At 38.8% G+C, this 25,006-nt stretch overlaps 1 protein-coding gene across 3 annotated transcripts in view; it reads left to right on the forward strand.

The window, feature by feature from the left end:
• LOC134636047 (rho GTPase-activating protein 26-like) overlaps nucleotides 1-25,006 on the forward strand; it is an 89,155-nt gene that overhangs the window by 26,547 nt on the left and 37,602 nt on the right. For all 3 annotated transcript variants that reach the window (XM_065471747.1, XM_063485817.1, XM_063485818.2), the window contains 3 exons: nucleotides 21,422-21,517; nucleotides 24,414-24,475; nucleotides 24,682-24,753. In XM_065471747.1, the coding sequence (XP_065327819.1) occupies nucleotides 21,422-21,517; nucleotides 24,414-24,475; nucleotides 24,682-24,753 (230 nt within the window). The remainder of the gene's footprint in view (nucleotides 1-21,421; nucleotides 21,518-24,413; nucleotides 24,476-24,681; nucleotides 24,754-25,006) is intronic.

The raw sequence follows: 25,006 nt of genomic DNA on the forward strand, positions 1-25,006 counted from the left end.
TGCATAATGTGATTTATTCACAAATTCTTCAAATAATAATGAAGTGTAATTATTCTTTTCCCACTGTTTGTGTTGGAACAGTATTTAGTGTGTTTTTTACCAGCAATGACCTCTAATGGGTCAAGTCTCTCAGGCAGCTCAGCAAAACTGTACACAACAGAAGGAAAACTACTCCATCATCCTTGTTTTCTTCTGTTTCTTACCTTCTGTACGATGAGCTACTTTCCTCTGCTCTGTCACTCTGTGTCTGTATCTACCATCGCCTGTACTCCCTGTGAGCTCTGTGCAAAGGTAAAGTCATATATTCTTTTACGTTTCCTGTTATGAAGAGGGCGCTTGGGCTCCAAGTAAGTCATGGTTGTCATATGAAGGGCTGCCGTTACTGCACTGTAAAATGTAATTCTAGCTGTTTGTTATTTCAACATATTATTCTATATCAGTTTGACGATAGATGACTGAAGTTGTTGTTATAACATAGAATTACAAGTTAAAAACGTCCCAATTACACCAAAAAAAGCTAACTTGAAAACTCATGTCCAGCTAAATCAGAAACTTATGTGAACTTGACAATGCGGGTAAGTTGAGCACAGCAGGATTCAAAACTGCCTCACGTGACTGCTACCGAGGTGCATCATGGGGAATTGGCGGTTAACGACATGCTCACTTTACTTGGACGTTTTCTAATCGTCTTCTTTGGAATATGCTTTCAAGGTGAGTAACATTGGTTATAACTATAAGGAAAGAGAGCTACAAAAGTTGGAACATGTTTTGAATTTATGGCATGACGTGTGTTTTTCTCTTTTACCGAAATGTTTGCTTTAGCTAATGTAACTTTAGCCGACAAGGTCCAGCTTGTGTGTCATGACCAAACTTGACCTAATAAACTGACATATGGCCTTTTTTATGGGTTTAATGTGGCGCTGAGCAAATCACAAGTATTGTGCCGCTAGCTTTAAGGTTGTGCACTCAACCACTGTTGCGATATTAGCAAGCTAACTCAGCTAATTAATAAAGCTTATTTCATATTGTCTCTGTACTTGTAAATTTCTTTCAAGTTCACAGGCTGTTGTATTTTGGTGGAAGTTCATTTTGGCAATATTTCCAATAACTGGCTGGGTTCAAAAAGACCTTTTTGGCAGGACTCGGATGCTTGTTGTCATCTGTTTATCCCTATGTAATCACTTAAGGTGTTATTAACTGCTGCATGCTAAGCTGCAAGAGTGCACTGAGGACAGAGACAAAATATGGTCTACAAACCAGCATTATATTAGTTTTTATCAGATAGTCCTCCAGTGTGCTTATTTTTTGCTTTAATTATATTGTGCAGTTATTTGTTACCCTGAAATGCTTTATGCTTAACAACCGTTCACTATTTTGACTTATTTTTGAACTCTTGTGATCAGTATGACTAGATTGTGTGAGTTTCCATACTAAACGAGCTGTAGTGATAAAATAATTGGCATCAGAGACACTGATTTTTGGCATGGTATACTGCAGAAGGTTTTTTTTTTTTGCATAATTTACCTTTTAATTAAACTGCATTCTCTGTATTGTAACAAAACTAACATTGTTTATATGTCAGAAAATTAGCAAACATGAATAAATGGCGAAAACAATATAATTATAACATATATTTTTATTTTACTTATTTTAGGTCTGTGAAGCCAAACTTGATGCTGGGGATTTATTTTTGTCAGTGGAGTCAAATGGTAAGTTACAATTTGTGCATTTTGTCATACTGGAAACACCTCAGATTATATTGTAATTCAATAGCTCTGTAGAACAAATGATATAAAGATTGTAGTGTCAGGGTACTTCTTAAGAAGTAATATGGCACTATTGATGATCACATGCAGGTGGCATAAACTAAATATTCAGACGTGCTGCCAACAAATGATTCATTAACAAAAGCAATGGAGCAGACTGTTTAGGTTCTTGTGGTTGTAATAACATCCATAACTGAAGGTTTGTCATTAATTTATTTTCACAGGTCTAGATGATCACATTTGACTTTGTCATTTAAATGAGGTGGACTTGCAAACTTTGCGCTCTTTGGGGTAAATTGCTGTCCACTACATATACACAGAATGTGCACAGTATTTCAGATCTAAAAAGGGAGTATGTAATGGACTTGCTGGCTTTAATGTAAAAAGCCTGTTGTGTAACTTTAATGAGGCAGTTGGACTAAAACAGTATTGCTCATCAAGGTAAACATCTGAGGAATAAGGAAACTGTTACTTGTCCTTTTACTCAGTGTTCTTTTAATCGCACGTTTACTAAAGTTTTACATCACATAAGTCATTTTCACAATCATTCTACTTTAAAAGATTTCAAGACAGAGCTTATTGTTCTCTGAACTTCCTTGTTTGCTGAACGGCAGGTAAAGTGCATCTTTTTGTTTGTTGTTTGTGTTTTCTCTAATGGGCCTCAGATGATCGTTTGCTTAAATTTGGGTCTCAAAGAATCTTTTTTTTATTCTGCCTGTACTCTCCACCCCTCTTCTTCTATTGCTCAGGTTGAAGCAGAATTTGCCCGTCTTACATCTGTTGACCTGAAAGGGTTCCTTTTTGCTGTGCTTGACCATTATGGAGAGGTTCGTGGAGCTGTACAAAATCAAGAGCGGCATAGAAAGGCTAACTAGGCTCATAAGATGCTTCGGAGATGATGTAAGTGTTCAACTGCGAAATCTAATCCTTTGTTTAAGTTTTAGGTTATCCAGTTCAACTGATGAACTCATTGAAAGAAAGCTGATAAGTAAAGTCTGTCATCATATTTCACAACTGGACATTTAGTGTGGTAACTTTTACAGAATCTATGTATATTGGTGGTAGGTTGGATATCATATTCTACTTGAATGTCCTGATAAGCCTGATTCAAAATCTCCAATGATAATCATATATTGATGGAATTATGCATCAAAAAGCTGTGAATTTGGAGCTGTCTACATGCTTCATAAACACTGTTTAAAAAGTGTTTTTGTTTTCTTTTTGACTTCTTTGACCAGAGCCCTACACAAAGGAAGAGGACAGAGGACCTCATTTTCTAAAGGAAGATCCCTCACACACTTTCAAGACTGTGAAGGTTAGCATTGTTTCTTTTAGTAAATTTAATAATGACAGCACCACAGTGGATTTTAAATTAAAAAGTACATGTGTACTTTTTCCTCACCAAATGTATTATTACAAGATCTTTGACACTGGATTTGGTCTGGGTTTCAGAGAAACTAACTGGCAAGCTAGCATTGATATTATTAGTGTCTTGTGTTTATTCATGTCTTCACCAGGGTCTTTGACATTTCGCTGCTGTACTGTTCACTTCAGCTTTACGTTTGATTTCTCACATTGTATATTGTAATGGCAGAGATATTAGGATATTTAAGGGGCTGCAGTGGCTGCTACAGCTGTGGGGGGCAATACTTTGGTGAAATGTCCTGGACCCTGGAAAAGAGACTGTGTAGACTGGGTAAGCAATTAAAGGTTACTGGCCGAGAGTCATTGGGCAGCTGGGTAAAGGTGGATGTTGATATTCAGTGCCAATTATGCAACCTGTTCAGCCATGTCTATATGCTCTTTTTTCATGCTGTTAATATAGGGGGAAAAAATAAACTTTAATCAATAAACTGATTAAAGAAGCATTGTCTATGGAGCCATAATCTGATCCTGTAGTGTAGCTGCAGTTTGCACATTTCATGTATTCTCAGCCAGATTTGGTTTAGAGCACAGCCAATATTTAGCATAAGTAGATTTAAATTCACACACTGGTGATGGCAAGCTACATTGTAGCCACAGCCACCCTGGGGCGCACTGACAGAGGCGAGGCTGCCGGACACTGGCACCACCGGGCCCTCTGACCACCACCAGTAGGCAACAGGTGAAGTGTCTTGCCCAAGGACACAACGACTGAAACTGTCGGAGCCAGGGCTCGAACCGGCAACCTTCCAATTATAAGACGAACTGTCAACTCTTGAGTCACGATTCAGTCATCCACCCATGTGTGTGAATGACTGAATGTGTAAAGCACTTTGGAGTCCTTAGGGGACTAGTAAAGCACTATACAAATACAGGCCATTTACCATTTAAATTGAAAATTTTGTTTGAATTCTGCAATTGAAGACATGCTCAGTTATTTATGAACATGGTCTTTGTTTAAAGCAAGAAATGGATTTGTAACATGGGGGTGCATATCTCATTCTGAAAAAACTTTAACAACTAATAAGTGTTACCCAAAGCCAATCACCATCATCCAAAGCATCAGTATGGCTCTTCTTTGGAAAGACATGAATTGTTAAGCACACGGGATATTGTGTAATTGTAATTGTGTAATTTTTTTTTTTTTTTTGTCTTTGAACCCTTTTATAGCCGACAGGTATTGAAGACACGTTTTCTAAGAGGATGAAAGTTGGCATTGCGATGGTGAAAGAAGAAGACATCGATGTGTTGGTTGTCCTTGAGGCAGCAGTAATCCTGTCTAATCTGAGGGATGTCTCAAGTGCCATTTCCATGCTGATGGGCCTTCTTTTTGCCCTCAACATACACTATCCAAAGGAACTTAAGGACATCTTTGAAGTCATTCAGAACATCCTAATGAACATTGGTGGAAGGCAGTGCATCTCACTAGTGCATGGTCTAAGAAACAGACTCTTGCAGAAAGCCATGCAGAACTGTAATTGTATGATCCTTAGTGTTAAGGACAGTTTTTATTTTACTGTTTGTTTTTTTATTCTTGCAAGTTCTCATTCTCACTTTTGTATGTCACCAAATGACTACACTTTACATTCCAGATTAGACAATTACTCATTTGTTCATGGTTTAAGAAACTTATGTGAACAACAATATAATGCTGGACTTTGCAGATGCTTATCTCATGCAAGTCAGTAGTTTTTCCTTTGTTTTGCAATTGAGCAGACTCAAACTAATGTTTCTGAAATATCCATATTATCAAATGTTTCAGAAGCATGCAGTCATTTTCAGAGATATTGGTTCTGTGGAATTTGTTGCAATTGTAAACGAAGACAAATACAAGAGTTTGATGTCTTAGTTGTTATAAACTGATCTTTACTGTCACTTATCAAAGGTTTTGTACTATTTTAATATTTCAAGTTTTATGCTAACAGGTGTGACTGAGCACAATGAAGTTTAAAAATTTTGTAAATGTAAAGAATAACTTTTCTAAAATAGCAAGTGTCCCGTTGATACATTACATTAATGCAGACTTTATGTTGTTACTTCACAAGAATCACTACTGCTCCTAGAGTATTGGTCAGAATTTCATCTTCACCCAAACTGGGCTCAAGACCAAGTTCAAATTTATTGTTTCACAGGGAGCAGCCTTTGAGTTTTGATGGATTGTGAGCCTGATGAGCTACGTCACTGATTTTTCTGTTTCTCAGATGACTAAGATGGCACAATAAATGGTGAATGTTGGGTGCTCATGAGTAATTGTCTTGTCATGTTCTTAAAACAAACTTTCTGTATGAAATGATCAGATAGACTTTAATGGAATCTGTGGGGTTTTATTTTTTTTCTGTAAACAACAGAAAATTAATTTAAAGGAATGTAGATATTTAAACCTGAGATCTAAGATAAACCTAACAGGTAGTTTTGCTGAAATGGATGTTAGAAAGCCAAAAAAAACAAAAAACAAAACTTAAGATGTTTAATACACATTTTTCTTTACATCCAGTCAATCAACTCTGATAATTAAAATGAAACTGATTTACAAGTTCACTCAGCTACCTTAAGGAGCTCAGTTAATTAATAAACTTAAATCAACTTAGCTAACAGATTATGTTAGTTAAGCTAAAATAGATTCCTAAGTTAAAAGAACTACTAAAGTATTTGAATTAACTAAAAAACCCAAGTCAACTGAACTAGGACAAGAGTTTAAACAATAGATTATTTTAATTTAGCTGAAAGGGTTTTCCCAAGTAAAGATGACAATTAAAGGAGTTGAACTGACTAATAAATCTCAGTCAACTAAACTAAGATGAAAGTTTAGACAACATGTGATTTTTCATTAAGATAACAATTGGTTGTGTTATAAGAACAAACTCTATTTCTTGACTTAACTTAAAATTTTAAGGCAGCCCTTTACCTCATATTTTTAAGTTGAAACAACAAGTTATATTTTACAGTGTGGAGATGTCTTCAGTTTGCAACGGAGTCAAAGTCCAGAACCCTAGTGACCTGAAATAATATTATTTTGTTCCTTTTTTTTAAATTAATGTCATAAAATTGTTGTATTGTTATACAAAATGTCTAAATATTCTGTTTAAAGTCATAAAATCTCTGAAACGGTGCATCTGAAAATTTTGAAAGACTAAAATTTGAGCACAAGTTCAAAATTATGATGAGTACTCAATTATTTATCACAGGAAACAGGTGACCTGAGGCTGTCTTCAGACTAAAACCACTTTTTTAATGCTTGTTGCAGATGGTCTCAACATTGTGAACAGGGCTCCAGGGCAAATGATCCTGGGGACACTCGGATACTTGTGGTGTCTGTGTTCTCCCCATTTCACAAGAATGTTATAAAACTGGCTGAAATCTTGGTGTTTTCCTTTAAATTGCGAGGTAAGTTTTAGCCAGAGCAGGGCATTTCTGGCCCCGAGTCCTCCGCTCGGATTCCAGCTTAGATTGTCCCACATTCCTGCTGCGGATTTTTCCAGCGGCAGTCGGCGGTCTGCAGGATGATTTCACCCCGCAGATGCTCTTTTTAAAAAAGGAGAGAGGAAAACCTCCCCGGTTGTCTCTGTTCGCTGTGTCAGCAGCAGGCGTGGCAGTGCCAAAATGAGAGTGGGAGAGTTTGAAAGGGAACTACAGACAGTGTGTGAGGCAGGAAGGGGACAGAGTGGGATTGAGTGTAAAACTAAGAGGAGCTGATGGGGACTAAAAACAACAAAACAGTGAAATGGAAAAGCTAACAATGGAAAAGCATAGAGAAAAAAGTGTCAAAGAGAAAGCTGTACTGTAAGGGAGACACAAACGATAACTCAGAAACTAAACTTTCTGCTTGTCGTCGTGGTCTGGCTTCTTTGTGCCAGTTGCTAGGATACGATAGCTATGTGGCCTGGGACAAGAGGAGGGAGAGTGTGAAAGCCTCAGTGATGTACAGTGTTTCTCTCTTGTCCAAAGCTGCGCAGATAATTCATGACTGTTTGATTTACTATGAAAATAGAAAGTGGTCAGACTGAGATTTACTAATTCATGTCTCACAGGTCTCATTTTTGAGGCAGTACTGATGGCAGTATTTGAGGGTGTCTGATTTAAATGCCACTTGATCCAGTTTGATATTTACATTAGAAGTAATTCAGTTGTTATTTTTCTGTCTTTATATTTTCATTTATATATGTGATTGGAGAAAATTTAATATCTTAGCCTTAATACCAAACAGTAGTTAGAAGCTGCCACCTGTGGGATCTTAATCTGGTGTTTCTCCCTCTCTGTTTGTTTGTTAGCAAGACTGTAGACTGACTATGGCCCAGCTGACCCAGTTTCTCACACACATGCATACGATGCTGTATTCTAAAGAGTCATTTGTGGCAGATTTGCCCGTTTGCGAACCCAGTCGACACTAAATAGAGAAGGGTTCTCACCCACTGCAAAAGTGCTCGACGTGCATGACATGCATCGGTCGAATCCTGATTGGCTTGATCAGCAGGCTGGAATAGGGAAGAGAGTAACAGTTCATTGGAGAAATTCACAAAAATTTGGTGGACAGATGGAGCACGAGCATTGAAATCTGGTGTGGGTCTTGACTGGATTACTGTCTTTAAATTTAAGAAATGTGAAATTAAGTTTGGTGGCAGATTTATACTAAAAAAAAAACTTAAAGAAGTCCATTTGCTTTGCTTTTCAAGCTCCTTAGATGACCATGACCTGGATGACTGAGAACCTACACAGACACTTTTAAATGTTACTTAATTATGGAATTAAGTGGGATTTATTAATCCCACTTAATTCTACTTTGATACTAGATCCCTAGTATCTAGAATTTAGGGATCTAGGTACTTTGATATACCCAGATCCCTAAATTCTGTTTATTCCACTTCCTCCCTGAGTCCTTAAACTGGCAAGAAATAGTTCACATTTCCTTCTCTTACAGCTGTTTCTCAGCTTAGTTCCCTCCTTCGTTCACTAAACCTTTGACTTTCTTCCTCTTGTGCCTATGTGTTTCCCCTGAACCTTCCTGCCCCCACTCCAACATACAACTCTCAGTTCATTCTGGTTGGGAATTTGTCATTGTTAGGGTCTTTTTTGTTCCCAGGCTTTATTTAGCCATTGTTCATCACTTTGTTGGGCTCTGACCACCATTGAGACAGTTTCTGATGAGCAAAGTACTATTGCAGTGTAACTAAAGGCCACCATAAACTAGTGCAGACTTTATAATCGTTGTAAGATTCAGAGGATTTTTAAAAAAAGTGCTTCTCCCCCCCCCCCCCTGTTTTTCTTTCTTTCTCTTGTTCCATCTTTAAATACTTTCCATGAGATTCTTCTTTGGGATGGGCAGTTTGACGCTCATTAAACAGGAATGAAGATGTTGTTGGGTGTGTACTGTGTGTGTGTTTGTGTGTGTGTTTTCTTTTTCAATTTGAAATATGGGGAAAAATAAAAGCTAATTACAATGAACTCCTACAGTGCACACATAACACGTGTACCCTCAGTCACTGCACTGACACATTCAGATGTGATGAAAGCCATCTGCTGAGACAGACAAAGTGAGTGTTTCCAGTTTGTGTGTGTGTGTGTGTGTGTAACAATGATGGGTCTGCTTTGTCAACCCCAGTGCTGTGTCATGTGTTGGCCTGTCTTTGCTTTTATAAATGCTTCCAAATGCGGGCCAATGACAGCTCATGTAGTTAGTGCATGTTTGTGTGTGTCTGTGAGTGCACTGTCAACTCTCACATTCAAGGGGCCTGAACGGTGTTTATGTATCATGGATTTGTTCTTGGTACATGCGAAATTTTCACAACATTATTGTAATAACTGCAAAAAAAAAAAAAAAAAAACCACACAAAAAATTACCCTGATCTGCTCATGTAAACAAAATGCATTTGTCACCACAACTATAGCCATGCTAGATTTTTACAATTTATGATTTTGGAGGTTTTAATAATTAAAGTTGATGAAAAATATAAATGATACCTTTTTGTATAGTCTGAAAGACAAATGTTTTTTAGAGCAAATTTAATTCATTGTTATTAAATGCAGAAAAATATTCTAGCCAGTGTTCATTTTTAGTGTTGTAGCTTTGAAATAACCTTTCCCGTCTTCATTGCTCTCTTTGGTTAAACATGTGTTTAAAATAAAATTGACAGTGAATGGCTGCTGTTGGTGGCAGTTGGAGGGAGTGTGTGTGACTGACGCATTGGACCTCATGCCTGTGTGTCAGCCTGTAGTTAAACCACCAGCAGGAATATTTATACAAGTGGCAGCAATTAGTGTATGATTGAGAGATATGCAGAAACTGTATGTGTGTGTGTGTGTGAGTGAGTGAACGTGCACCTGTGGGCGTCTGTATTTGGTAGCTGATTTGCTATAAGAGGTTTTGATTTGCCCTGGTGCTCACATCTGTAGTCCCCATGCTATAGAAGGTGAAGCAATGGAGCCAGTACATTACTGTGCTGCGTCTGAAGCCGCATTCTTCCTCTGACAGATCCCAATACATTGCAAAGAATGATTCTATGTAATTTAAAAAGTTATAAGAAATATTTAAAGGTCAATAGATGTTTACGCAGTCATGTGAAAAAGAAATCTTTGATAGGTCTCCATGGAGACCTGTTATTAAAGTAAGTACATCCTATGATTCAGTAGCTTGATGAACCACCTTTAGCAGCAATAACTTGAAGCAATAGTCTCTGTTTGACTTTATCAATCTCTCACGTCATTGTGGAAGAATTTTGGCCCACTCTTCTTTACAATGGTGCTTTAGTTCATTGAGGTTTGGGGGTATTTGTTTAGGCTCAACCCTCTTAAGATTGACCACAGCATTTAAATTACTTGAGGTCTGGACTTTGACTGGCCCATTGCAGCAATTTGATTCTTTTCTTTATCAGCCTGTTGTAAGCTGATAAAGTTTGTATTGTTCTCCTGTTGTGTGACACATTTTTGGGCCGAGCTTTAGCTGTTGGACAGATAGCCTTATATTTAACTCTAGAATATTTTGGTATATAGATGAGTTCATGGTGGACTCAATGACTTCAAGATGCCCGGGTCAGTTTCAGTCTGATTCAAGTGATTACCAACCAGAGGACTTGAAGTTTTACAACAAGAGGATAACGGTGGTTAAGGGATGCATGAAAGTCGGTGTTTGTGCTGATGCGGTGTGTTTAATTTGAACTAAACTGTGTATTATGGCCAAACATCTCCTCTTTGGTCTTGGTCTGTCTTCCAGAAGGCTTGCCGTTTGTCTGTCATTAACTTTAACATGCTACATGCTAACTGAAGCCTCTAGAGTCTGAGATGCAATCTCTTTTTTGTAAACTCTTTGAGCATTGCATGGTCTTACCTTGGAGCGAATTAGCCAGGATGTCCAGTCTTGGGAAGACTGTGGTGCTGTTTTAACACTCAACTGAATGCTCTAACTGCCAAAACATCTGCTTTTATAAATGTGGTCACACTTGCTGATGATCAGTTAAGAAAGTAATTAATCAGTGAGTTACAGCACCTGGCTGCTACTTACCCTCCCCAGTGGAGGCAGCAAGAGTGTACTTAGGTTTTTGCATGTAGAGTTCTGTAAAAATGGTTTTTACAGGACTCCCTACAGTATAATGTTTGTAAAATATTGATAGATGTTCTTTAATTTTAAACATGGTGTCTATGAATACATTTGTATAATTTGCATATTAGTACAAAATTAGGTTCTAATATAAGAAAAACAGACCTATCCCAAAATCTGTGCTGAAAGTGTGCAGCCAGTTTCTCATCTAAATTGAATAATTTTTGATTGGATTAACTAGTTCAGCTCTAATTTCTGTATTTTTATGGCATTTTTCTTTATTTTATCAGTGATTGCCATTTAATGCTTTCTTATTGAATGGTATCAGGCATTTCAGTCAACCATTCTGGCTCTACATTAAAATATCTCAAAAACTGATCCATGAAATTTTGTACAGATGTTCAGATATTCCCCCTTCAGTTATTGGCAGCTATTGGATGGATACTAGCAATACAGCTTTTTCACGGCAGATACCGTTACAAATTATAAGAGGGGCAAATGTGTCTGTTAGAGCAGATTGTTAGACTACTTTTGACTGTAAGCATCTTAGTCATAACCTTAGCTCAGCTATTATATGGCATTTTTCAGCCATTTTAGTGTTAATAAGAGGCCATACATTCGTATTACCAATAAACTGGCACACAGTCCATGCTACACAACTTCAGGAGAAAGAATATCAACCAGACCAAGAACTGGGTGACCCCTAACAAATATTGTAAAGGTTGGTAAGGTAATTCAGTCTTAGCCTGATGAGGTGTAATAAAGTTCTTGATCTCCTGAACCATCATCAGTTTTAAAATGTACTTTTAATCATTTTTGTTTATGACAGCTAATCCACTAACCTTAGCTGTACTTTGTATTTACTTACATTTTGCATGCTGGCATTAACATTTATCTGAAGGACGACATGAAGGACCACCAGCCTGGCTCTAGACTTTTAGTTGTATTGCTGTATACAACATTCTAATAAAGGAAATGTAACCTATATGTGCATGTGTGCTTGCATCCATGTAGACTGCATAAGTAGGCTACGCATGTGTCTCCTGCATCTGTGAGGATGTTAGCATAAAGAGTCCAAGCTACAGCCCGGGGGTTGTTTCATGCATCTTGGCAGCAGCTTGTCGTGATGACATACTTGCTGTAAAGACAGCCAGGCTGGACTTTGGAAGGGAATGATATAAAATATAACTCTAATCTGTTTTTCTCTCTTTCTCCTCATTTCTCTGCCAATCTCTGACTCTTTCTTTCAATCTCTAAGGTGACGTTATTGTTGTCGCATCCAACTCAAACTTTCTTCTGTACCATAACAAAGCTCTAAACTCTACATTTTTTGTTCTTACACTCACATAGCGGTTTTTCACGCAAAACACAAATTACCATCACTCATGCTGCAATATTTTAATCACTGAAGAGGCTGAATTTGATTCCACCTTAATTTAACCTCTAAACATCAACCCATTCCACACAGTCCTCAGGGAATGCATGGCAAGGTATTATATGGTATGGACTTAATATTAGCAGACAGCGGTGAGCTTTTTTTCCTGTTGTCCCCCAGCTGTGATGGTGGGTTGTATTACAAGCAGATGACGGATATGAAATGTGGATGCGTAACAGGATCTACACTCATGGCCAGATTTGACCTTAATCACCCATATATGCTTCAAAATGATAGTGATGAGATGTGTTGTGCGACAATGAACGCCCTACCCAGTTAGCTTCCAATAAAGCTGGCTGAGCTGAGTGGACAGACACAACGTGACCTATGACCCTTGCCCCCCCCCCCCCCCCCCCAACCTGCACTCACCATGGTAACGCCTGAAAAAAAGCCATCTCCACTTCCTTGCCTTCTTATGCTCTCACACTTTCCCTGCTTCTGTGGCCTGCTGTTGCTGTGAAAGTAGTGCTTCCTCTCCACTACACATCAGTTTGACCTTGTGTGCTGCGTCCAACAGGAAAGCCTGCCCATATACAGATGTTCCTGCTCAGCTTGATGATGTTTACTCATTGCAGGCGTCTTTTGCTTTTCATTTTTGGTTCTTGTGACATGTCTGCTTTACTAATGAGCTATAAGGCACTGATAATGCATTTATTGCTTTAGATCTGATTAAAGTGTCACTCAACATGACTATCACTAATAAAAGAACAAAGGCAAATTAGGAAAAATAGAGTCCCTTATACAATAGTATGCATCCTTTAGTACATGCAGTAAGGCATGGCAGTATAGAGGTATAATAATTATAAGATTAATACAGTTTTGTTTTGACTGTTGGCATAGTTTTGTTTCAAATTGATGGATGTATTTTAAGGTGTAATTCAATAAGGAGTCAATGGGTAACAATTATATGAACTTACAAGCTAAGCAACACTGGAGAGGACTTTACATTGACTTCTATTCATTTCCTAGATGTAACCCTAATGACTACTTGCCAAATGACAACTGACCTAAACGTAGCCAAAACCCAATGTTAAATCTTGTCTTCAGTATAATGATTCATGTATGAGAAACTCTCTATTTGTTCACTAAAGGGGAAGCAAGGCCCAAGAGTGTGCCTTTTCAAACACTTTTTTTTTTTTAAATCTTTAAGGGAGATTTAGCTAAAGAAATATGCACTTATATGTATTTGAAAGCAGTTTTGGCATTTAATATCTAGTAGCCAGCTTAGCTTATTCTCTGGATATGAAAATGGAAGGGCACAAGTGTATGATAATGTTGGTTTTTACTGTCATTTTAATGGTATTCCCCTACAGAAGCTCAGAGATATACAGATATGCAGAGGAAGATTTAAATCTCTGAAAACTTGAGACTTTGCCGAGTGTTTTTTCCAAGTTTTTATCACCAAGTCTTTGCTTCCAGTTTTGATGACTTCTCTTCCTATATCAGATAGGATGTAGGGATATTGTCTCAGTGGCGACACCTATCTTTCAGGGGAATACTGCAACTGCTTCCTGCAGTTTAATGGTGAGCAATACAAATATAAGTGACTGCATCATGATGTTGTGGCTGTGCCCTAACTACAAGGGAAAAATTAGTATTTCCTGACTGGTTGTGATGGTTGCTTGAGGTTTTTTTTTTTTTTTTTTTTTATTTAACCTTTATTTAACCAGGAATGTCCCATTGAGATTAAAAACCTCTTTTTCAAGGGAGTCCTGGCCAAGAGGCAGCACATTTCCAAACAAATACATACAAACAAACAAGATTACTGGTACTCAATGTGGAATAAATTGCCAAAGACCCATTGATTCAAGTCTAAAGACTGGTTAGTGGTCAGAAACAAACATTCTCCATTTCTGGTTTGTAGTTTTTTCCAGGTTTCACTAATGCACAGTGGTTAGTTAGTTTGTAGACAAATTGGGATCTTCCAAGATTGAAAACTATAGGTGACTGCTGAAAACTGCTAGTGACCAAAGCAATCACAATGAGGTTTTTGGTGCAGAACCTTCTTTGCAACCAATTACATGTGGTGACATTCAGCACCCTCTAACAACCACTAGCCAACTAGTTGAAGCATGGACACTTTTCACCTAGTGAGAGGAGAAAAAGCAGAACGTTGCTAACTAGTCCCTAAGCCTGTGTTACTACGGCCTTTACTGTATCAGTGTTTAAACAGAGAAAATTTGCATTAAATGGTTAGAGAATTTAATTTGACCTCCGTATCAGACTGTGAACAGTTAATTTTCAAGTTCCTGACAAATTCCCGTCACACAGAGTTGGCAGTCGGCCATTATGAAAAATGCTTTATTCAAATGGACTTTTTAAAAATAGGGTTTTGGAGTTACATGTATAAATAAATTAACATAAAATAATGATGGTCCTTATTTGGTACAATATTAACCTTGAAGCAATATATACACTGCCAGTAATATCATAAAAATATGTGTCCCAAAGTAAACTCCCATACAGTGCCTCGTACACTACGTGGTGATTTTTACATTCCTTACACTATAATTGAGTCCATCAGTTCCTCTCCTTGCTTGGCTGCTGGGTCATGTAAAGAATTAGATGAGGAGACTGAAATCTGTCTTTGTCTCCCAGATGAATTGTGTGTGTGTGTGTGTGTGTGTGTGTGTGTGTGTGTGTGTGTGTGTGTGTGTGTGTGTGCACTTGTCCTACTTGATGAATAAAGTTTCTATTCACATGCTCATGGAACAAAGCTTCTGTAGAGTTCAAGCTACTGTTGGATATCCTGTTGATATCACACAGGCCCATTCTTTTGACCGTGTATGTGTGTGTTTGTGACACACATAGCGGCCGTTGTAGAGCTGCTGCATGGTTGTGGTTAATTACAGATTCCTTTTGTGTAGCTTACAGTGCTCTGTGTGTTTCTCTGTGTTTTTTGAGTAAGATGCAACATTTCAGCAGTATCCAAGTCACTGTCATACAAATACCTTTGTTAAAATGCAGCACTGAGAGGATTTTTCTGCTTTTGCACTGAGATTTTCCACCGTGACTCAGAGTACTGTCTTTAAAAGTGATTTTATCCAATTTTGACAAAATATTTAACACGATATATATTTGAAAATTTGCGATAACGATATAATTGACGCGAGACAAAATACTTTACAACTCCACAACTTTATTAGTGCAAAAAACCCCCCATCAATGTATTTTCACTTAAACAAGCAGCTGTTTTTTATGTGCATTAAAGTTATATAAAAATTTAACAGTGCAAATGCAAATTCCTTGCTGACATTTTAACCAAAAGGCATTTCCAGTGGAAATTGGCCGACATATCCTCAGCATAACCATGTATAATATCCACAAAACTTAAAAAGAGGTTATACACACACAATACGGTAATATTATGTTGAAATGGTAAATGGCCTGTATTTGTATAGCGCTTTACTTAGTCCCTAAGGACCCCAAAGTGCTTTACACATTCAGTCATCCACCCATTCACACACTGGTGATGGCAAGCTACATTGTAGCCCTGGGGCACACTGACAGAGGGGAGGCTGCCGGACACTGGCGCCACCAGGCCCTCTGACCACCACCAGTAGGCAACGGGTGAAGTGTCTTGCCCAAGGACACAACGACCGAGACTGTCCGAGCCGGGGCTCGAACCGGCAACCTTCTGATTACAAGACGAACTGCCAACTCTTGAGCCACGATCGCCCACGTTGAAGCAGAGTACCTATTACTCCGTGAGGCTCCTGACTACGGCATAATGCTCTGACAATCCATCAAGTGGTGCGGCTTCATAGCTTAGCAGTCGTACTAAAACTTTTTTTGACAGATTTTCGAGCACCGTGTACCACATAAAATCAGTTCGGTAATAACGGTAATAGCGAGGGCTCACTTGCATGCTCTACCAAAAAATTGTGCTTTGTTGTGTATCTGACGGACGAAAGCCAAACCAGTTCCACACCACTGAAGTTGCAGCATTTTTACAAACCAATTCTTGTTCATCTGTTTCATTCAACGATCCGCTTTCGCCCTTCTCATTCTCCGTCGCCGCCATGCTTTTTCTGCCATGTATGTATGAAAACAAAGGCAATGCGCGTGAGCGTTTTACCCATATTCTGTCGCGATATTTCATTTTCTTATCATTGCCTAACATTATACCAGTATTACCGTGAATGGTATGATATGGCTCAACCCTACTTACCCTATATGTTCAAAAAGATCCCTTTTTTTTTTTTTTTTTACTACAGATGCTGAAAAAAGTACTCACATTGTACTGTATTCTTAGGTGGGTAAACTCACAATACTTCATCAAATCAAAGTTTAAACTTTTTTATTACCAAGCATAAATAAAATAAATAAATAAAATTGTCGAAGAATCTCTAAGAGAGATTTTGTAAATTGGAAATAAAATCCTAAATACTGTAATAATATGATCTAATGAAGAACAAAATGTGGACATAAATGCTGCTGCTGCTGGGTTGAAGTTGAACCAGCCAAAACTAATGATTAGGTGTGTGCTAATATATTGACCCAACATCGCTATTTGCTGGAATCAGCCTTGTTGATTGCAATCAGCCTGTTAGCGAATAAGATAACATTTTTCAGTGGCAGTGGTTGATGCTTTGTGTGTCACGTCAGTTCTCACGTCACTATAAATTAGAACCTTCAAGTTCAAGGCCATGGACTTCAGATGAAAAGAGTTTAATGTTGGGGATAAGTTACTGCTTCAGAGAAGAAGGTTGAAAAAAAGTGGAAATTGAGCTGGGAGTGTTTACATTTATATGGCCGCCTTCCCACATTTTCTTTTTACATTTGTTCACGAGTGCTCTGATTAGTGCCTGAAAGAAAAAGCTAAGTGTGTCTTAGCTTACCCCTAATTATAGAGTGACAGTCATTCAGGAGGGGTTCAGAGTACTCCTCCAAACAGAAAGTTAGTTGAAGTGCTTCTGATGAGATTGCGTCTTAGGCGAGGAAGTTCAGGCATGTCCCAGCTGAGAGGAGCCCTTGGGCTACTAAATATCTGGGTTGCTTTGGCAGCACCATAATATTCCTGCAGAAGAGCTCGATTGATGGATGGATGGGTGGAGTTTGGAGGCCATGCCTTCATCATCATGTTCATCAAACTGTTCTTGTGGAGTTCTCTTGCAGCAGGGCATTTGTCCTTTCGGTGCATGTTTGTGTGTTTCCGTTTGTGTGTCTCTTTTCGTTGGTGTCTTGAGCTCAGAATTAAAGGAGCGAAGCATGGCAGGAATTTTGTCCTGTGAGTGTGAGAGAAAAGACGGGGAGGACAGAGAGGCAAGTGTCAACAGGGTCATCTATTTTTAGTTGTCCTTGTCCTTTGCTGTCCTTCCTGCCTGGGCACAGACATACAGGCGCGCACAAACAAATACACACATACTGACGGCAGGGCATCATCAACACATCCAACTGTGTGTTTTTATTTTAGCTTCTAATCTGATTCAGCATATTTAAAATGGTTTACATATTTTCTCGGAGAATTTTAAGATTTTTATCACATTGACAGCTGACCTATGCACTAATAACGATAATGGGACAGTGCTGTAGTGGCAAACATGCAGTTCAGTTCTGTTTGGTGGTTAAAAGTAGCAACAAGTAGCCCAAAAATTTGAAGCACACAGTCTGCTATCGTGTTAATGGTTTACATTACTAAAGTTATACAAAAACTATCTACTTTTCCCTTTCCTTTTTAGTACCTAGCCAGAAATTGGACTCATGCGTACAAATGACTGACCAGTGTTATAGCTCAGCCTGTCAGCCAGTTACAACCTTTCTTTTAACCTGGAGCTTGAACATGTGTCTTACCGCATTAAATTGGATGCCATAAATGGCAAGCATCACTTCTTGCTACATCTGTAAGTAGACTTTCCCCTTTCCTAAAGATTTCTGGACAATGTACTTGTTGTGGTGTGTGATTCATTTTTTTTGTTTTATAGTAATTCCTTTGTGTTGGCAGGATTTTACAGAATCTCATCAGCCAACAATGTGGTTTTGATTTGAAAACATGGTTCATATAAGCCGAGGGACCTGCATGGGGCTGACACGTGTATGTGCGCGTGCATAAATGTGTGAATATATATGTGGATTTATGTGTGTCCTGTTGTGTCATTGCTGCCAAAACTGCTGACTATAGGGAGCGCTGGTCCACTCCTGATGCGTATCTGTATTTATGAGCCAGAGTAAAAAGTTACCTTATCACGCTGTTTGCCAAAATGTAGAGTGAGACTCTCCAAGGGAAAGTAGGTTAAACAGAATTTCGCACTTTGATTTTTATTTTTCCGTCACATTTTTAAGTGATTCAAGGGGGAAAACAAATCTTAAACTTTCATGCAAAAGTGCTGTGATGGTGTGTCAAATGTAAATGAAAAATAATGCAATTATTTCAAATAATTTTAGTCCTGTCTTAATGATGATAGTTTGCTACAAGTAACAAACACAGTGTCCATTTCAATTTTCTCTTAGAAAACCTGAAAGATCTTATCTAGGAGATAAGATTTACCGAAGGAATTCTTCTTAAGGCTAGTAATATTACTTCTTTTATTTCAATAGCACAATAGAGAAACGGCTGGGAGAAAGACCAGGGAAGACAGTGAATGGCCTTGGGGGCAGATTTGAACTCAGGCCTCTGCAATAGCCTTGCAGCATATGAGTTGCCTACTTTCTCTAGTGTGCTACACACTGGCGTGTATAATGAATAATTTTTAAATGTATTTGTAGACGTGCTTGGGGTTTTCATAACATGAAAATGAGATTTCTAGAAGGAATAAAACATCACATTGTGTTCAATGTGATGTTTTTTTATGTTCTGTTTATGGGCTTCCAGTTCTTCCCTGGATGGAAACTGCTGATTTTTCTGTTGGCTTTAAATCTCTCAGTAGCTAAAGAATTGCTCAAGTGACATACTTTTTTCATGGGGTCAGGAAGGTTTGGATAGCTTTTTTCCCTTTAAAAAAAATTCAAAATCACTATTTAAGAAGTGCATTTTGGATTTATTCAGGTTATCTTGCTCCAGGTTGTCTAATATTAGAATTTGTTTAATGCTCTGAAATATGTAAGTGTTTAAATATGCAAAATCAGAAAGGGGCACTGAGTGTTTAGTTTGTGGTTAGTTATGATTTGTGTGCAGGAGAGCACACAGAGTGTGGCTGAAGCCGGAGCGAAGAAATCAACGATGGGCACGTTTCACTCACGGGGTGCTGAGAAGAACTGTCAGTGGGAATAAAGGAGGGGAAAAAAAGAAACGGTCAAAAAGGAGACCTAAGGGAGGTGGAGGCCAAAAATAAGAGAGCGGAGACGTAAGAATGAGAGAGTGTAGAGAGAGATATGGTTTTATACAGCTCAGTGGATGTGATATCACTGTTGCCAGGGCTGGATGTGATTCCCGCTGAGGCCACCCGTGCTGAAAATAAATCACCCATGCTACTACACAAAACAAATAAGAAGCTATAGAAACTAAAGTTTACTGAAATGTGTGATAGAAAGCAGGCGCCTCGGTTACCTAAGATCTGGCTCATAGATACCTGAGATCACTCAGTGCAGCCTCATTTGCCAATATGTAATGGCAGTGATTATAAAGCCTGAAAACAGCATGTTTAATCATTTAAACCTAAAAACACCCTGAATTGTTTAAGAGCTGAGACCTGCTGGCTTTCAAAGCGACTGAAAAAAGGTTATATTGCTTTATGCATGCTACGTATATTAGTTAGTTATTTATGCTGTAAATTCATTAACAACATGACATTATAGACAACATTTGGTTTTCATTGGAATTTTCTATTGGAAAAACATATTTGCTCACTATATACATGTTTACCTTTAAACATTGTTATATATTTAATTTCATTAAAATATGTTACATGATTTCTGTTATGTAATTGTAGCAAAATATGGGGAATTGGGGAAATACTGTGAAAGTACAGTGGAGTTTTTTTGTTGTTGTTGTTTGAAAAAAAAAAGTACTGGACACTGACTGGCACCGTAAAACCGCAGTTTATCCTTCAAGTTTGGAGTGTGGTCTCATTTTGGTCATACTTTAGTTATTTTGATGACACAGGGCCACTGTGACTCACTACTCACTGACATCCTAAATGTTTTTTTTGAGTCTTTCCGGAGAGAGAAAGTGGTCTGTGTGCGTTTCTCTGTGCCAGCGTGCACGTTTTTCTGGCAGCACATTTAAGCAGAGCTGCTGGGCCTGCGTTTCATTTCTGTGACTGGCAAACTGCACTGGTCTACACGGAGAACCAGTGGTATTTACTTGAACATGGCCAATTACTCTCTGTCTTTCTTCTGTCTGCGCTCGCTGTCCTTTCTCTGACTCCCATGCGCATTTTCATGAAACTCTTGATCTCCCCTCTTGCGTTTTTTAATTTTCCTTCCTTGCCTGGATTTAATTATACTTTCTATCTTTATTTTACAAAATGCCACAAATACATATTTGCTTGTGTAGCTTTTGTATAAATTTTGTCCTCCGCCCTATCGACGTGGGTTTCCCTGCTGAAGCTGACCGCGTCATGCGTCAAGTTTTTCTTTTCTTTTTTTGAACGTTAAAGTAAAAGAACACTTTATTCTGTATAAAATGATAATTATTTTAATCCATTCCTTCAGGGTCGGTGTCATTATGGCGAGCAAGCACTTGTTGCGGGGTGCTGTTCCACAGCATGCGATTTACAAGAAAGTTATGTAAAGTCTCTTTCTTTTTTGTGTGTCTTCCTCTTCATCCTTCCACTATTTCATTGTGATCCTTTGAATGTTGCTGACCTAAGCCAGTCAAGCAACAGGAAATGTTGTAGTGAAGGTGACCCTGCGTTGAGTTTAAATGCAAGGGAAGCCAAGCTCGCCGTGAGTGTCTGTCTCCTAGGAGCTCTTAGCGCCTCATGTATTATTTGAAAGGCATCCAGCTGTCTAAGGCTTTTCAGTTCTTCGCCTGGCTAATGTGACTTAAGTCGAATGGAACTTTTTTTTTTGCACTTTTCAGCACGAACACACACAAATATATGAGCTGTCAACCTCCATCACTGACGCCACAGGGGACCCACTCGTGTTGTCCGCCTTTCCACTCACTCTCACTTCCAGTACCTGCATTAAAAGCATAATCAGGACAAAACAGCTATTCTTGTCCATAATCTTATCACATTATTTAGTACTAGGTTTTCTAGAGTTCAGATTAAGATTTATTATATGCTTTCTGTACAGCTTGTTATTACATTATTACAAACTCACTTAAAGTGAGGTGGACCAACATAAAATACGACCTTAACGTTCTTATTTTTTCTGTTCTCTCAGGTCTGTCGACAGCGAAGAGGAAGTTTGCTGACTCTCTCAATGACTTTAAATTCCAGTGCATTGGAGATGCTGAGACGGATGATGAGATATGCATAGGTGAGTGTGCGGATGTGAAATCCAATACATTCGGTGCACCAGAAGAGGAAAGCCTCTTAATAGACATCAGATGATGTTGTATTATGTCTAGTCACTAAAATAGAATAGCCAAATCAGCGTTGACTTCAAGGTCAGCTTGATTTTCATTTCAGTGCTGCTGGACAGGAAACTGATGAGTCTCAGATTAGGTATCTGCCCTGAATGTGCTATTTTTGTTAAAATATCAAAGCTTATTCTGTAATTAATAAAACTACTGGCACATTATGAAAACGGGTGTAATTTTAGCTTTTGATCCATCTGACTTGTGGCTTAAAATAGTTCAAAAATTGAAATGATTATCAGCAGCTGATGGAGAGTCTAATAGTAAAACTGTAAAAAAGGAAAAAACTGTACATTGGCTCAAATTTTGCAGCCCTTTCGGTATTCTTTCATTATTTTTGATAGCTACAGTTAGTCTTCATAAATGTTGTAGTTATTTCATGAAATAAAATGTCATTACACAGAGCGCACTATTACACTAAAGTTTGTGATATTGGTGTGTAAAATATGAGTTCCCTGAACTCATCTGGGCTGTTTCTGCTCAAACAGCCTGCTGTGTGAGAGTCTGTGCAGTCACCACACCCTCTCTGTGTCAGTCTGCAGCTCTTTGCTGCCCTGATTCTGACCTACCACCCTACTGTTGTTTCACTATCGCTGGCTATCTTTCCTGAACAGCTTGGTGCTCAGCTGGATTGCAGCACTGTTGTTGTTAGGCTATTCATGGTGAGACTCATGTCAAAACCCATCTTCATCTCTCTGATGCTATAATAAGTCCTCTTAGAACAATGTGGAAAAAACAATAGGTACTGATTTACGTCAGTGTGTCAGCATGTAAGAGTTTAGATTAATCGTCAAGCTTTGATTGCAAAATATGAGCCGTATTACAATTTTGTACTATTTTTAAAATACCAGGATTTATTTGTAGAAAGAACTTTGTTCATTGTCTCAATAAGTCGGACACATTTGTGGGGAGTATTATACGCCACCAGGGCTTTCATCTGTCATGCATTGTGGTTATAATTTTTATGTACTGAATTTGTAGCCCAGGGGTGGATGGTGTCAGATTCTGCGGTCTCTGGATGTCATCTCTGCTTTTTGCAGATGATGTGGCTCTGTTGGCTTCACTGAATGATGACCTCCGGCTTGTAGCTGGGAGTTTTGCAGCCAAATCTGAAGCAGCAGGGATGGGAATTAGCGCCTCAAAGTCTTAGACCATGGTTCTCACCTGGAAAAGAGTCACATGCCCACTCTGGGTCGGGAATGAGTTGCTGCTCTAAGTGTGGGAATTAAAGAATTTTAGGGTCTTGTTCACAAGTGAGGGGAGAAGGAAGGGGGAGATGGACACACAGATTGGCGCAGCGTCTGCAGTAATCTGGATGTTGTACCTTCCTGTTGTGGAGAGAGCGATGAGCATGAAAGCAAAGCTGTCCGTTTACCAGTTGATCTACATTCCTACCTTCACCTTTGGCCGTGAGCTGTGGCTGTCAGATCACAGGTATAAGTGGCAGAAAAGAGCTTCCTCTAAAGAATGTCTGAGATCTCCTAGATAGAGTGAGGAGCCCAGCAATTTGGGAGGAGTTTAGAGTAGAGCTGCTACTCCTCCACATCAAAAGGTGCCAGTTGAGGTGGTTTGGGCATCTGATTGGGATGCCTCCAAGGTGCTGTGTTTTAGGCTTGTCACAGTAGCTGAAGACCTCAGAGCTGACCCAGGACACATTGGAGAGATTACATTTCCCAGCTGGCTTGGGAATGCTTTGATGTCCCCTTAGAAGAGTTGAAGTAGGTGACAGGGGAGGGAGGGCTGTGGTCTGGTCATCTGTACTTGGACTGCTACCCCCAGTATAAGCGTCAGAAGATGGATCGACAGATGGATGGAATTTCTTTCTTCTAATAATGGATGAAAGACCCTATGTGTAGGGTGTAGTGTCAGCTGACAGTACAGATTGCAACCTGATTAATTTCTGTATTCTGGTGATCCTAGAGTTGGTGCTAAAACACAAAATGGAAAAGGCCCTCTGTATGGTTTGTCCATCCTGGGCTTCTATAGAAGCATCTGGACGTGTACCTGCAGGCTCTGTAGATAAAGAGCTCATTCTGAGGCAATGAAAAATTGTCTCCTACACTAAAATTCTGCACTAATGAAAACACAACTACAATTATATCACATTTCTGCCATTAGATTCCACTCAAACCTGGACGTTTAAGGCCTGCATCTCCTTTTTAATAGCTAAATACAAAACCTATAACTTCCAGAAACATGAAGTTTGATGTTAATGAGGATAAAATGGATAACTGTGGAATGGATTATCACAGTGCGCATGCAATTTCTGCATTCCTGTGCATAAGGAACACATGTTCGGTAGGCACACTCTTCAATTACTTGAGGTGCGCTCAGTGTGCCTGAAGAACAAGTCTGTGTCTGAAGTGTGTGTAAAGTGTTGGACAGGGTCAGAGGCAACTGAAGTGGAAACTCTGACCTAAACAATGTAACTGTGGCTCGTTTGCCAGTGAATGGGGGAACCGAGCACCGATCCATGATGACTGTGAAAGCACCATAGAAACAAACCCTTTAAGTTGCGGTTTCATTTCCAGTTAATTACTCTGCTATGTCATGAGTTTAGAAACATTTCGAAACCTCTAAATAAGTGGTACCGAAGCAGAAACAAAGCACCTTTAACCTCTTTACTCCTCGATAGCTGTATTTTCTTTGATGCTTTTCCCTTGCTTCTTTTTTTTGTCTCACTCTTTATCAGCATTAAAAATAGCAGTGCTTTGCCTTTTTGCCCCTTTATCTATTTTTAATTATCTCTTTTGTCTCTTTCTCGTTCACCCCATTTACCAACATGACTGTCCCTAGCCAAGTCACTTCAGGAGTTTGCAGCGGTTTTACAGAACCTGGAGGATGAACGGACAAGAATGGTGAGTGACCTTACTAGCTATATTTCTCTCTATTTTTATAGGTTATTCTTAATGACAGTGAACGTTTGGTCTTTTATAACCACGGAAACACTAGTACTCTTCAGAAAATGACTGGCAGCTGTGATAGAAACTGCTAGTACAAATGATACCAATATTAAAATACCTGGTGTGTCTGTAACATGGATTTGTGTATATCTGCCCTGTAGATCGAGAATGCCAATGATGTGTTAATTTTGCCGCTGGAGCGGTTCAGGAAAGAGCAAATCAGTGCAGCCAAGGTAAGAATGCTGACAGTACATGGGCCACAGAAATGACTTTTAACTGTACATGAGCTGTGGGTTTGTATTGATACATGTATGCTTGCATGAAGAATAAATCAATAATGGCCTTTAGTGCTTCTGGAGCTATTAAAGGATCTGTGTCAGACAGCACCCACTCAAAACATACAGATCAGAAAAACATTCAGATTTTTCTTTCTTTTTTTTTTTTGTTCTCGTTTTTATTGTTTTTTGTGCCTTTTGCTGGTTGCCA

The sequence above is a fragment of the Pelmatolapia mariae genome, linkage group LG10_11, assembly GCF_036321145.2.
Source record: "Pelmatolapia mariae isolate MD_Pm_ZW linkage group LG10_11, Pm_UMD_F_2, whole genome shotgun sequence".
NCBI lineage: Eukaryota > Metazoa > Chordata > Actinopteri > Cichliformes > Cichlidae > Pelmatolapia > Pelmatolapia mariae.